Source organism: Lycium barbarum, chromosome 4 (genome assembly GCF_019175385.1).
Source record: "Lycium barbarum isolate Lr01 chromosome 4, ASM1917538v2, whole genome shotgun sequence".
NCBI classification, from domain to species: domain Eukaryota; kingdom Viridiplantae; phylum Streptophyta; class Magnoliopsida; order Solanales; family Solanaceae; genus Lycium; species Lycium barbarum.
Genome location: NC_083340.1, coordinates 8,763,659 through 8,775,751, shown reverse-complemented (window position 1 = coordinate 8,775,751; position 12,093 = coordinate 8,763,659). Strand labels below are relative to the sequence as shown.

At 34.2% G+C, this 12,093-nt stretch overlaps 1 protein-coding gene and 1 pseudogene across 2 annotated transcripts; one reads left to right on the top strand and one right to left on the bottom strand.

Annotated features, from left to right (window-relative positions):
• The first annotated feature begins 6,538 nt into the window (after nt 1–6,538).
• Nucleotides 6,539–11,697, top strand: LOC132635100 (probable lipid phosphate phosphatase beta). Of its 2 annotated transcripts, XR_009580431.1 has the most exons (3): nt 6,539–7,292; nt 9,972–11,017; nt 11,166–11,697. XR_009580431.1 is itself a non-coding variant. In XM_060351332.1 (2 exons), exons 1-2 carry the CDS (start codon nt 6,652–6,654, stop codon nt 10,021–10,023), a joined length of 693 nt encoding a protein of 230 aa, XP_060207315.1. In that variant the 5' UTR covers nt 6,539–6,651; the 3' UTR covers nt 10,024–11,697. The 2 variants fall into 2 exon arrangements, 1 of the variants encoding a protein (XP_060207315.1); XM_060351332.1 differs by having other exon boundaries at nt 9,972–11,697.
• LOC132638859 (U4 spliceosomal RNA) lies at nt 9,252–9,434 on the bottom strand (annotated as a pseudogene).
• Nucleotides 11,698–12,093: the final 396 nt, after the last annotated feature.

Here is a 12,093-nt window from a genome sequence, read left to right as displayed (position 1 = left end):
TAAGTTTTTTTTTTTTTTTTTTTTGGCTTTTTACGTAGAGTTGCAGATACGAGCCCGTTTGGACTTGGGCATGAATATATTTTCCCTTTTCTAAAAAATAAAATAAATTTGAAATTAGGGTTTGGTTATATATTAGACTAATTTTTCAAAAATTTTGAAGGTGAATTTCAAGTTTAAATTTGCAATAGTAGTTTTGACCAGTTTTTAAAATAATTTTTTGTCACTTACAAATTATTACCTTTTTCAAGTTAAATGCATGTCCAAATACAACTTCAATTTTCAAGGACCCTTTTTCAACTTTTTTTCAAACTTCACATTTCTTATGTCCAAACGCCTACTTGAAAATTCGAAGCTTCAAGCTGTGTTTGGTATGAACAAACGTATTTTTCACGAAAATAGTACCTAAAATAAAGTGAGTTTCTTACTTTTTTTGGTGTTTGGTAAGTAAACTTAAAAATAATAATATTTCAAATGTATTTACATATAATTTGTGCAAACAATACGGGGGAGGGAGTGGTGGTGAGGAGGTGCAAGTGGAGTGGGTTGCTATGGGTAGGAAGAGACAAATCAACGTGAAATATAATTTATGAAATGGGGAAGCGGGGAGTGCAAGAGGGACAGATTATTGGGAGTGAGAAGGAGACAATCAACATAAAATGTGATTTATCAAACTTATTTTTTCTGTTCTCCTTTATAAAATTAATAGTGCGGGGGCGTGGAGAGAAATTAGGGTAAGAGGAGACCATCATAATAAATTGATATCTCATATTACTTCTTGATTAGCAGGTTGCTCATAAAATACAACCAATGCAACAGGCAGCGAATAAATGGTGTGTACTTTGAAGATATATTATTCAACCATTGCAATTTGCATGCTACATATAGCTCACTAAAGAGTAGGGCTGAGCTACCACTTTACAAGGCACTACAGGGAATTAAATGCACCCATAATATACATTGGATAACATGAAGTGCAATTATTTTAAAAAATAGTGTGAAAGATCTTTTAGATGTACGCAATTGGATATAAATTTGGAGATCGAAAACAATTTTCTGTGTACTAAACATACAGCTTATCGAATCAGTTGCACCACAAATGAAATTACATGCTACAAAATAAGGTCAAATCTGATGCATCACCATTATACACTGAATATTATTAGGTAAACAGATTAAAGTAAAGACCACAGTTATACTGCTAGGGTTACTAGAAGTAGAGTAGTAATCATTTGAGATCATAAGCCTCACCAGCCTTCATGTTGAAATTGACTAAACAACAACTTCAACACTGCAGTTCAGTACAACACTTGAATGCATATATTTTAGAAAGAACAATGCATTTATTTCATTTTATTTTCTTTTGTTTTTTCAGTTTTGCCCCCACCTCCCTGACCCAGTACTTCATAATATTTGTTTCTTTCTTCATGTTTTCAATTAACATGCAAAAATGTATCAATTGTTCCTTGGCACTATCACAAAAAGTGTTACAAAGTCATCATTTCTTTATGGCACCATTTTTCAAATCCAGACACCTGTAATAATAATTATTGATTGTATATTGCAGAAATTTATCTGATTCTTAACTTCTGTCCTTCATGTAATTATTCTGTTTATTTAGAGTAGTTGAGACAAATACATATAACAGTGCAATGATAGCTGTAGCTTGTTTTTTTACTCCTGCCACCCCAAATTAACTGTCATTTTAGCAGTTTAGCTTAAAACAATTGTCAAATGTATAAGATTGAAACTGATAATTGATTTCAACTATACTTTTAATATTAAATAAGAATGCATAATATTTAAGAGAAAAAATGAATCTACTTTTATGAAATAAGGTTAATTTAGTTTATATCTTATATTTATTATTTTTTTAATAGGCGTAAAAAAAATTGAAACGACAATAAAAAAGGGATGGGGAGATTGGCAGTATTAAATAAAAATAATAATAATTATCAGTCCAAAGTGAGTTAAACAGGTGCATGTCATATCAGACAAAGAATCAATTTCTTTTGAATTTTAGCATTGTTTTCGAGGTGGGAAAGTTATTGGTAGGTTTTATTTATAACTATGCATGCAATTATTTAATTATGTGTATGGTTAATTAATTAGTGGTATGAACATGATAGTCCATTCACTAGCTAAACAAAGGCTAACTAAGCTACTTGAAATTTTAAAAGATTTTGAAATTCTTGATAAGGTATTTAATTATATGTATGGACTTATTATTAATTTATTAATGATAAGTTAATTTAATCAAAACTTGTAGACTACCTAAAAGCCACGGCGTTGTCACTTCATTTTTTGGACTAGGTATTCAAATGTGAACTTAAATGTTACCAAATACTTACCACCTTTGTCTATTAAATGCTCGTATTATTTTAATAATTCCTTCATTAATGAGTTGGACAATATGGCAGTCAACTTATATTAAAGAAAATTCATTGGCAGCAAAAATTTAATTTTCACTGTCACAGAAATTAACTCAACATTAAAACAGCTGGCTTCCTGATTTTCTCATTACTAACTTGTCAAGACTTTCTGATCATCTTCAAGAAATGAATAGTAAAAAACCAAATTCAACTACTTCCACTCTATAATGATCCCATAGCTTTGAACATTAATGCTGATAGATCCAGTGGCGAATCCAGAATTTTGACTCAGGATTTTGACTTAGGAGGTTTGGAAAAAATAACAAAAGCTAAATATAAAAAATAATGTTGTTACTGGGAATCAAACCTAGGATGCTAGCTTCAATTTGAACACCCCGAACCACTTGAACTAACCTTTTGCTTTTGTTCAGGGTATTCAGAAGTTAATATATGTACATAAACACAAAAAATCTATCCTATACATACACTGTAATTTTTCGCTGAGAGTGTTCGGGTGAACACCCTGGGCAGCCTCTAAATCCGCCCTTGGATAGATCGATGCAAATTGCAATATGCATGTGGAAGATTTTTTTTTTTTCAATAAAAACTGGGTTTTCATACAAAATAAAGAGTGGCAAAATGCTGAAGTTAAAATTTAATTACTGTCTGGTGAGCATGTATATGACCAAGGGGTCAGTTCAATTGGGTGTTGCATAGGCGTTTAGTATGCATGGCTGAAGTTATTTTCCTTAAAAATACTTTTTGATTTTTGGTTGGCTAATGAAATTTATTTTAAAAAATATATACTCATACATCTTGAAACCTAATTATAATATCAACAAATATAATGGTGTTATGATGAAAATTATGAGTCACTATATGTCTTAACATTGATTGGACCAAGTGAATTCAAATTAAAAGTTAAGAGAGTGGGAAGGAAAATGATAAGTGAGAGAAGTAATCAGGGGCGGCTCAACGTAATTTGTGGCCTAAAGTCAAACCATAATAAGAGGTCTTATGTTTGTTCATAAAATAATTTTTTTCATTAACAATTATGTACTTCAAATTAAAATAATCAGTTCTAAAAAAATACTACAAAAGACTTTTTTGAAAATCTTTTTTAATCGATATCGTCATCAAATTAGTCATTTATATATATATATATATATATATATATATATATATATGTGTGTGTGTGTGTGTGTGTGGTTGTGAAATTTGAGTTACTTATCTTAAAATTATCTTAAAACCCTCTATCACAAAATCTTTTATTAATAATGTCTTTTATGATATATAATCATATACTACAAAACAATAATTTTGGGAGGCCTAAGGCAATTTCTTTATTTGCCTCCTCATTGAGCCGGCACTGGAAGTAATTTTTTCAGGTAACCAAACACTACAAAATGACTTTTATCACCAAACACAAAAGTGTCTGCTCATATATATATATAGTATCATTAAGTTTCGTAATAGCCTAGACCCAACTGGGTACCATCTGCTTTGGCCCGACCCTGTATAAGCTGCCTCAAGACTTTTGACTTCACGATTTAGCACCCTCAAGCTTAATCCAAAATGTGTATCAACAGTTTGAATCATGAACGTACGTACCATTTTATGACCTTAGTTAGCTTTAACTTATTTCTCCTAATCTGATGTCGGATTTGCCTAACGCAAGCTTCAGGAACCCCTTTTCCAGTTCAACTGCCAAGTTCCATCGGCTATCACAAATTTAAATCACAACCCTTCCAATCTTAATTTATCTATTCACCAACGTGGAAGTTAAAAAAAGAGTGAGCACATATCAAATGCAAGTATATAACCATTTCATATCCAATGTGTATTCCATTTACATCTCTAAAGAGGTCTGAGAAGTGAGAACCATATTTAAAACACTTCCTTTTTTTTTTTTCTCCTATTCCAATACGTTGCTATGTAATACTATTATACTAGTGTCCAATATAAAAAAGAAATTAAATTCCAGAACGAGCCGGGGTTATTTTCGACAAAATGATTTAGTGTCTAAAAGTTTGAAAACTCTGTAGACTTGATAAATAATCGTGTGCAAAATAAACAAAGACATTCCGGAATGTGATTATTTTCAACAACATGATTAAAGTGTCGACAAGTTTGAAAACTTTAGAAAATTGTTAGATATTGGATCAAAGAAAAAGTGGCTTTTTCTTTTCAGAAAGTGTAAGATCTTACATACTCTGCAAAATCTGAAGAAACTATTTGATTGTTGGCCTTGTCATTTGCCTATAATGAGAAAAAATAATCATCACCTGAGCCGTTTCGAATATTATTATTTTTCCTTTAGGATTTTTTGTTGGCACGAACAAATGTTTCCACATTCTGAAGTTACATAGGGAATTATTGATACCATGTGGTGTATTTGTTTCTTATAGTCAACAAATCATTACAACTATTGTTTGATTTCTCTCACAGTTTTATTTTTCTGTTAGTGGGAGATTAAACATTTTCTCTTTGGGACAGCCTAATGATCAACTCTAATCATTTTGCTTCTGACCATAAACCTGAAAGTATTTTTCAGCTCATGTAGTTTTAGGAAACGTCTCAAAAGAGAAGAATAGATGGATATAAAATAGGCTGATTTATGCGAATGTCCTTTTTTAGACCACCGTTTGGATATTATCCCTTTTTTTGGAAGTTGTGCAAATACAACATTGAATAAAATATCTTAACAGACAAAGTTAGATTCGGTCTAATTGTTTGTTTTGCTGAAAATGGATTTTTAGACCATGATCTAAAAGATTTATGCTTTTATTGAGCGGAGGGTCTTTCGGAAACAGCCGTCCTACCTTGGTAGGAGTAAGGTCTGCGTACACTCTACCCTCCCCAGACCCCACGATGTGGGATTTCACTGGGTTGTTGTTGTTGTTGATCTAAAAGATTCATAAGTAATAAAAAAAAGGTCTTTTACTTAATAATAAACTTGTCTCAAAAAGAAACAAATGGCAAAAAATTCACTATAAATATGTGTTGACAATTTTTGGGCTTTCCATTATTTCCTTGTGATTGTTACTAACTTTTGGACTTGATTATGGATCAGCCCGTTTGATGTGAGTACTACTACATTTTTGTTATCCTAGAAAGACTTGAGTCTACAAGAGATTTTCACCTCATCCAGATCTTCTTTTAGTATTGTTGTCAAATTTTCTTTTAACCAGCTCTTCTTATTTGTCAAAGCTATTAAGGACACGGTAAATTTGCCTACTTAATAAAGATAATAAGAATCGTATGAACTAGTTGGGTCACGACCCCATTTTTGATTCAAACCATTCTAATGTACCCAAAATTTGAGCTGCTTGGGTCAAAATAAGTTGAGAAGTTAATCGTAAATAAATATGTTCGACTCAAAATCACTCTTTTATGTGTTTATTTTTCTAAATTTTCTGATCTAAAGTTGCTAAAAAACAAAGAATTGTACAATAAATTAGTAAATTATGTCATACATTCAAAACCATGTGTTTGGTGTTTTTTTTCTTTTTGTTAGGAAACTCTCTTCTGAGTTGATCTGGACTAGTAATTAGTTTAAGGTGACCTAGAGTTTTGAATAAGTTTTTTGATTTATGTCCATACCAACATTTAAATGGACATTATATGTACTCACCAAATAGATTATATTCCTAATTCCTATATATAAACCTTTTGTGCCCGTTAATATTAGTCTCGGCAGTGGGCCAAAGCTACGAATTGGATTACTCACTATTGGGCTTCGATTTTAACGAATTTACATCCATTTTTTTTTTTGCTTGGATTGTCTGTCTTTAATTTTTGGCCCTCAAATTGCTGGTCTTTAATTTTTTTTCTTTCGCCTAAAAAAGTGACCGAAAATACCCCGAGGTTACGAGTTTGAACCCTGTCTCAATAAAAAAAAAAAATTGTAAGGCAAGGTTTGAAGAAAGTTAGGCCTTAGTTTTGTGAATTTGCACGATAGTCCTTATTCGGGGGTGGTGTTTAATTTTTGCCCCTTAAATTGTTGGTCTTTAATTTTTGTCCCTCAAATTGCTGATCTTTAATTTTTGCTCTTCGCCTAAAAATTCATGGATTCCGAGTTCAAACACCAGCTCAATCAAAAATTTAAAAAAAAATCGCAAGGCAAAATACTCACTCTGAAAGACGCAATTTGAGGGGTAAAAATTAAATACCAGCGGCTATGAAGGACAATCCGTGCCTCTGGGCTTCAATTTTAACGAATTTTTGACATTTCCACATAACTGAAAAAAGTCAGTTAATTTCTGCTCCACAAACTGAAACAATGAAATCCAAGTCACTGCCGCCACCGTCGTTCCTCCGCCGCATGATCGATTTGGACACCGCAATCTCCCACCGTATCTACACCCTAACACAGCCAATCCTGCCATACTACTTCCTCAAAACCCTAGAAATCTCCGGTGACGGCTTCCTGTTCTTCCCTATAATCCTCTCATTACTCCTCTACCCTCTCGCTTTCTCCAACAACAACACTAATTCCAACAACATTTTCCTAATTAACTTACTCTTAGGTGGAATCCTTGACCTAATCGTAATCGGACCATTAAAACACCTTATTCGGAGGCCCCGACCCGTTTACAATAAGAACATGTTTGTTTCCTTTTCTGTTGACCATTGGTCTTTTCCTAGTGGGCATTCATCTAGGGTTTCAATGATTGCTACACTCTTTTATCTTAAGTCTGATTTCGTTAAGGATGTCTTGGTTCAGCTTAAGTATGATTTATTTGTGGATTATTTGATGCTTATTGTGATTGGATGGGCTGCGACGACGTCGTTTTCTAGGGTTCTACTTGGACGGCATTTCGTTTTCGATGTTGTTGTTGGTGTGTTGTTGGGTGTTGGAGAAGGGATGCTTGTGTTTTGGATTTTCAATTATGTTGCATTGACCTCATTCTTCACAAAGTTGTAAGCTTTATTATGTATTCGTTATATGAATGAAATTTGTTTCAATAGCTAGCTCTCTAAATGCTTTAATGTGTTAAAAACGACAAATTGTTGAGTATTAGAATGACACGGGTTCAAAGATCGAAATGGATAGATAGATTCTTATAACCGGCCCCGATTAATTAGGTATTGAGGCCGAAGAGTAGTTGATTTTGTTTTATTATGCTTTGCTGTGGTTGGTGATCGGATGGGCTGCAACGACTTCGTTATCTAGGGTTCTACTTGGATGGCATTTCGTGTTTGATGTTGTTGTTGGTGTGTTGTTGGAGAAGGGATGTTTGTGTCTTGGATTTTCAATTATGTGGCATTAAGCTCATTCTTCAGAAGACAAAGTTGTAAGCTTTTATTCCTTATTTGTTGTCATTGTTGATGTAAAAACTAAGCGGTCCATCTAACATAACTCTATGACTGGTTTAGGTCAGAGCAACGAGTTCTAGTAATTAAATGTAGTTCTCGTAGGTTTTAGGCTTTTAGCTATCATGGAAAAGCGACTCAGTCGATAGAGTGAGGAACTTCTCTTCTTTTATTCTTGTGCTTTCCTGTGGGTATTGAAAAGTTATTATCAACTTAGGGTCTTAAAAACAATATCTAAGATAATAAGGGCTTGTATAAACCTATTAAACCTGTCACTATAATACTCTGTTATATCCTGGGGTCATCTCCTTGTTATATTGGTAATTGTTTTGCCTCTAGTTGTGGTATGTTCTGATATGTTCTGATTGAGAGAGGGAAAAGGGAAGGTTGTCCATTCAAACTTATAAGGAGTGACAAGGAGCAGAAAGGTCTGCACTTATGTTCTTACGTTGGAGTCTATCCCTGTAGACGTTCATATTATGTACAATTTTTCTTCTAAATGGTTAGGGATTGTGGAAATTCTAACAAATTTTGCTGAAAGATATTTCACTTACATTTCTACCCAAACTTGGAGTAACTAAAAGTTCAACTTCCATAGTAATTCTTCCTTTCTCTTTTCGAAAAGCTAAGTTATTGCCATCTCATTCTTTCTATTCTTTTTATTCAATCAATTGTGGAAGGAATGCACACTAAGGGCACATCTGCTCGAACTACCGATTAATTAATGAAGTAAAGAGATGCCGTGAAAAATTATGATGGTTAGAAAAGCCTTCTGGTATTCCTGTAAAATTTTACACATCTGCTCGAACTACAAATAATTTTAATGACGTAAAGAGATGCCGTGAAAAGTTGTGATGATTAGAAAAGCGTTTTGGTATTCCTGTAAACTTTTGGAAGTTTATTGGAGAGGTGGAGCGGTTCAACAAAATCAGTGGAAAAAGAGTGTCTTAGTGGCGATATATAAATCCAAAGGAGATAATCAATATTATATGAGCTGTTGTGGTATAAAACGTATAAATCGTATGATGAAAGTTTGGGAATGAGTATATAGGCTTTTGGACATTATAAAGGTGATAGAAAGCCCACTTAGATACATGACAGTGCTTCAAGCCCCATGGACTGTTGGTATCTGATTGAAGGTGCGAAATTGGGATGAGGTAGACCTAAATCTCATGGAATTTTCAGATCTGATGAGAAGGAAAGGTGTAAATATTATGCTTTTCCTACTTTTTTTTTTTTTAAATTACCTCGTTTCAATATATGTGAACCTATTTGACTGGGCATGGAGTTTACGCAAGAAAGGAATACTTTTGAAATTTGTGGTCTTAACTTGCCACAACATTTGTGTGGCTATAAGACGTTTGAAACTTTTGGTATTGAACATACCATAGCATTTGTGTGGCTATGAAAGCTTACATTAAGGGTAAATAGGAAGTTTAAGTTAAATTATTTTCAAATTTAGAAAGGGGTGACTTAAACTGGAACAAATTAAAAAGGAAATTGAGTTACATAAACTGAAATAGTGGGAGTATATTTTTCCTAGAATTCAGATATTTTCTTAGCTCAAACACTTAAATCTTATGTTGTCCCCAAAGTTTCTTAACAGGATCAGCGGTTCATGTTCATTGAAGTTTGAGTCCAAGGGTAATGATGCCTGACCTTTATGTAGACTGGAAATAGTATCAACCTGCTATAGACGTGCCTCGGTTAGAACCTCACTGGCTGCGTCATCGCCCCAAGCGCAATGACTTTTATGTAGACTGAATGTCATTTCTGATTGACAATTATCTATGGTTAAGTTCATGATGCTATGCCACTAGACATGAAACATTTGTCTATTCCTTGTATGGATATGTCAAACTATCTTTATTCTTGGGGATGTTTGGTTATAAATAATCAACTCAGGAAAAAAGTTTTCTATTTATGAACTGAGGATTATTCCGAAAGTTCAAACTATAAGAAATTGAAACAACTACAGATACTTATGAAATCTTGCCTCGGAAAATCCTATTAGCTGAAATTTAGCTGTGTAAAAAAAAAAAAAAAAATCCATTAGCTTGACCGTAGAGCACACTTGGGCTCCATTCTTATATTGTTGGTTGACTAGTGACATTAAGTTAAACACATGTTGGTGTTTGCAGCTCTTTTATATGGTCCAATGTTTGGCCTATGTTATTGACCATCTCCTTTTGGTTCCCGTGTGAATGTTTTGTTTGTTCTCATCAAGTTTGTAAAAAGTGAAGGGGAGTGTTAGCATAACTGGCAAAGTTGCTGTCATGTGACTAGGAAGTCATGGGTTCGAGCTGTGGAAACAACCTCTTGCAGAAATGCAGGGTAAAGTTGCATACAATTGATCCTTGTAGTTCGGCCCTTCCTCGTACCACACGCATAGCGGGAGCTTAGTGCACTGGGCTGCCCATCAAGTTTGTAAAATATTTACCTTCCAGTCTCTTGCACATTCACTGTCTTGGAATTTCTACTTGGGTTGGTTGCTTCACGAAACATGTGATGTTGTCATATAATGTATTGCTTTTTGTTCTTGATTTCTGGAAGTTTCTGAGGCTATGGAGATTCATACATCTTTCATCATGCATGCAAGTGAAATCCTTGCTTGGAATTTTTGTTGCTCCCTCTTGATTTAGATGTCCTGAGTTCCTCTACTACTCTAGCGTTGCTAATTACTCTGAAATTTCGAATTAATTTGGATTTTCGTGGGTGGCACATCTGACATTGATATGGAATTTTATCTTTTACATTATACAACATGGAAGACATAAATGAACATAATTCTTCCTTTTCATAGTTGAAGTGACATCTGGGGCAGCCCTCCATAGAACAGAATCTTTCACCTAATTGTCCTTCAGTGAAGTGTCTCATTATTGTTATTGTCTGATTTTTGTGTTCACATGAATCATGATTGATTTTCTGTAGCAATTTTATTATTATCACGTTGCTCTGCAGAACTATATGTGGTCCTGTCATGTTTACTTTCAGTGAAACTTTGATGATAAGCTAGGAGCATTACAGTCTGTGTCCCTCCAAAGATAGCATTCCATTTGTTGTTATCCATAAACTTTTCTACAACATATCCATGTGGTGGTCCTGCCACAAACTCACTCCTCCTAGATGTTTATCCTGCTATTAATCATGCTGAGTTAGTCAAAAGTAGCCTGGTTTACTATCATTATTTGAAACTTCCGTCCCTTCTGATTTTTTCATAATACTAGCTAAAAGTTCACTGACCAGCTTCGCCTTAGCATGGACATCTCTGCTTCTATATTACCATTGGTGCATGGAACTGAAGAACAAGAAACTTGTAAGAGCACCGAAAGGTAAAATATATGCATTACCTGCCTCTGGGATCTCCCTTCTTCCTTTCACCCAAATCAGTGTATAATGATATATGCCAAGGATACATATCAGAAATGCACGTAAAACTTGTGTGCTTTGTTTTGAATTGTAATTTTTTCTGGATAACAGGTAGTGTCCGAACTAGTTTGCATACACCTTTACTATTACTCTGCCCGTCAAGCCTTAAAACAAGTGGTTCTCAGATGAATGTTACCTAAATGAATGTTACTTGGTGGCTTGATGCAACTTTAGAAAATGACAGATGGAATCTAGGCTTGGTCAAATATTGTGGCTTAGTTTGATAATGAGACAAGGTTGAACTCTAGGAAGTTGTACAGTGATTACTCAATTTCAGACACTCTGCTTTTCTGTGTGTGAGTAATTCAGGGCCTGCAGTAGAACATACACTGTGAGAGCGACACGTGTGACAATTTTTTTTTGGGCCTGTTTGTTCCTGTTAAATTTAGTATCTGTCCATTGTAATTGCTAGACTAGATGTGTATTTTAGTCATTCCTGAAACAGGGCAAAAGGAGAAAGGTACACGCCTCAAGAAAGCAAAAGATATACCGCACTAATATATGGTCATCAGTTGAAATAGATATATCTGTCTCTGTGAATTCTTCTTGAATAATGGAGTAGTATATTTTTTGTCAATGTTTACACTGGATGTAAAATATTGAACAGGGGAATAGATATGATGAGGAGCAGGGGGGATTTTAGTGTAGAAATAGTCATAGGAAGGGACTGACATGGATGAGAAGTATGTGTCTGCAGTTGGAAGGAAAAGAAAGAGAGTAGATCCACCACTGTCATACTACTTTTAAAGTTTTTTTAACCCCACAAAGCAATGACACACACACACACACACGAGGGGCTTTTGCAGTTTTGCTCCCACGGGGGTTTCTTTTCTTCTTCTTTTCTTTGTTATTAGGGGCAATACACTGTTATCCTCCTGAACTTTGGCCAAAATTGCTACGGTACACCTTATCTTTTAGGGGTTCTATTATCCTCTTGAATTTTTTTAAAACGGAATAATTATCACCCTAAGCGCTGACG

What these genes read in the sequence shown, in the direction of transcription:
- LOC132635100 (XM_060351332.1), top strand. Translation starts at nt 6,652, where the DNA reads ATGAAATCCAAGTCACTGCCGCCACCGTCGTTCCTCCGCCGCATGATC. An exon ending in ACCTCATTCTTCACAAAGTT is followed by an intron (nt 7,293 to 9,971) that starts GTAAGCTTTATT and finishes TCATGTGACTAG; the next exon opens with GAAGTCATGGGTTCGAGCTG.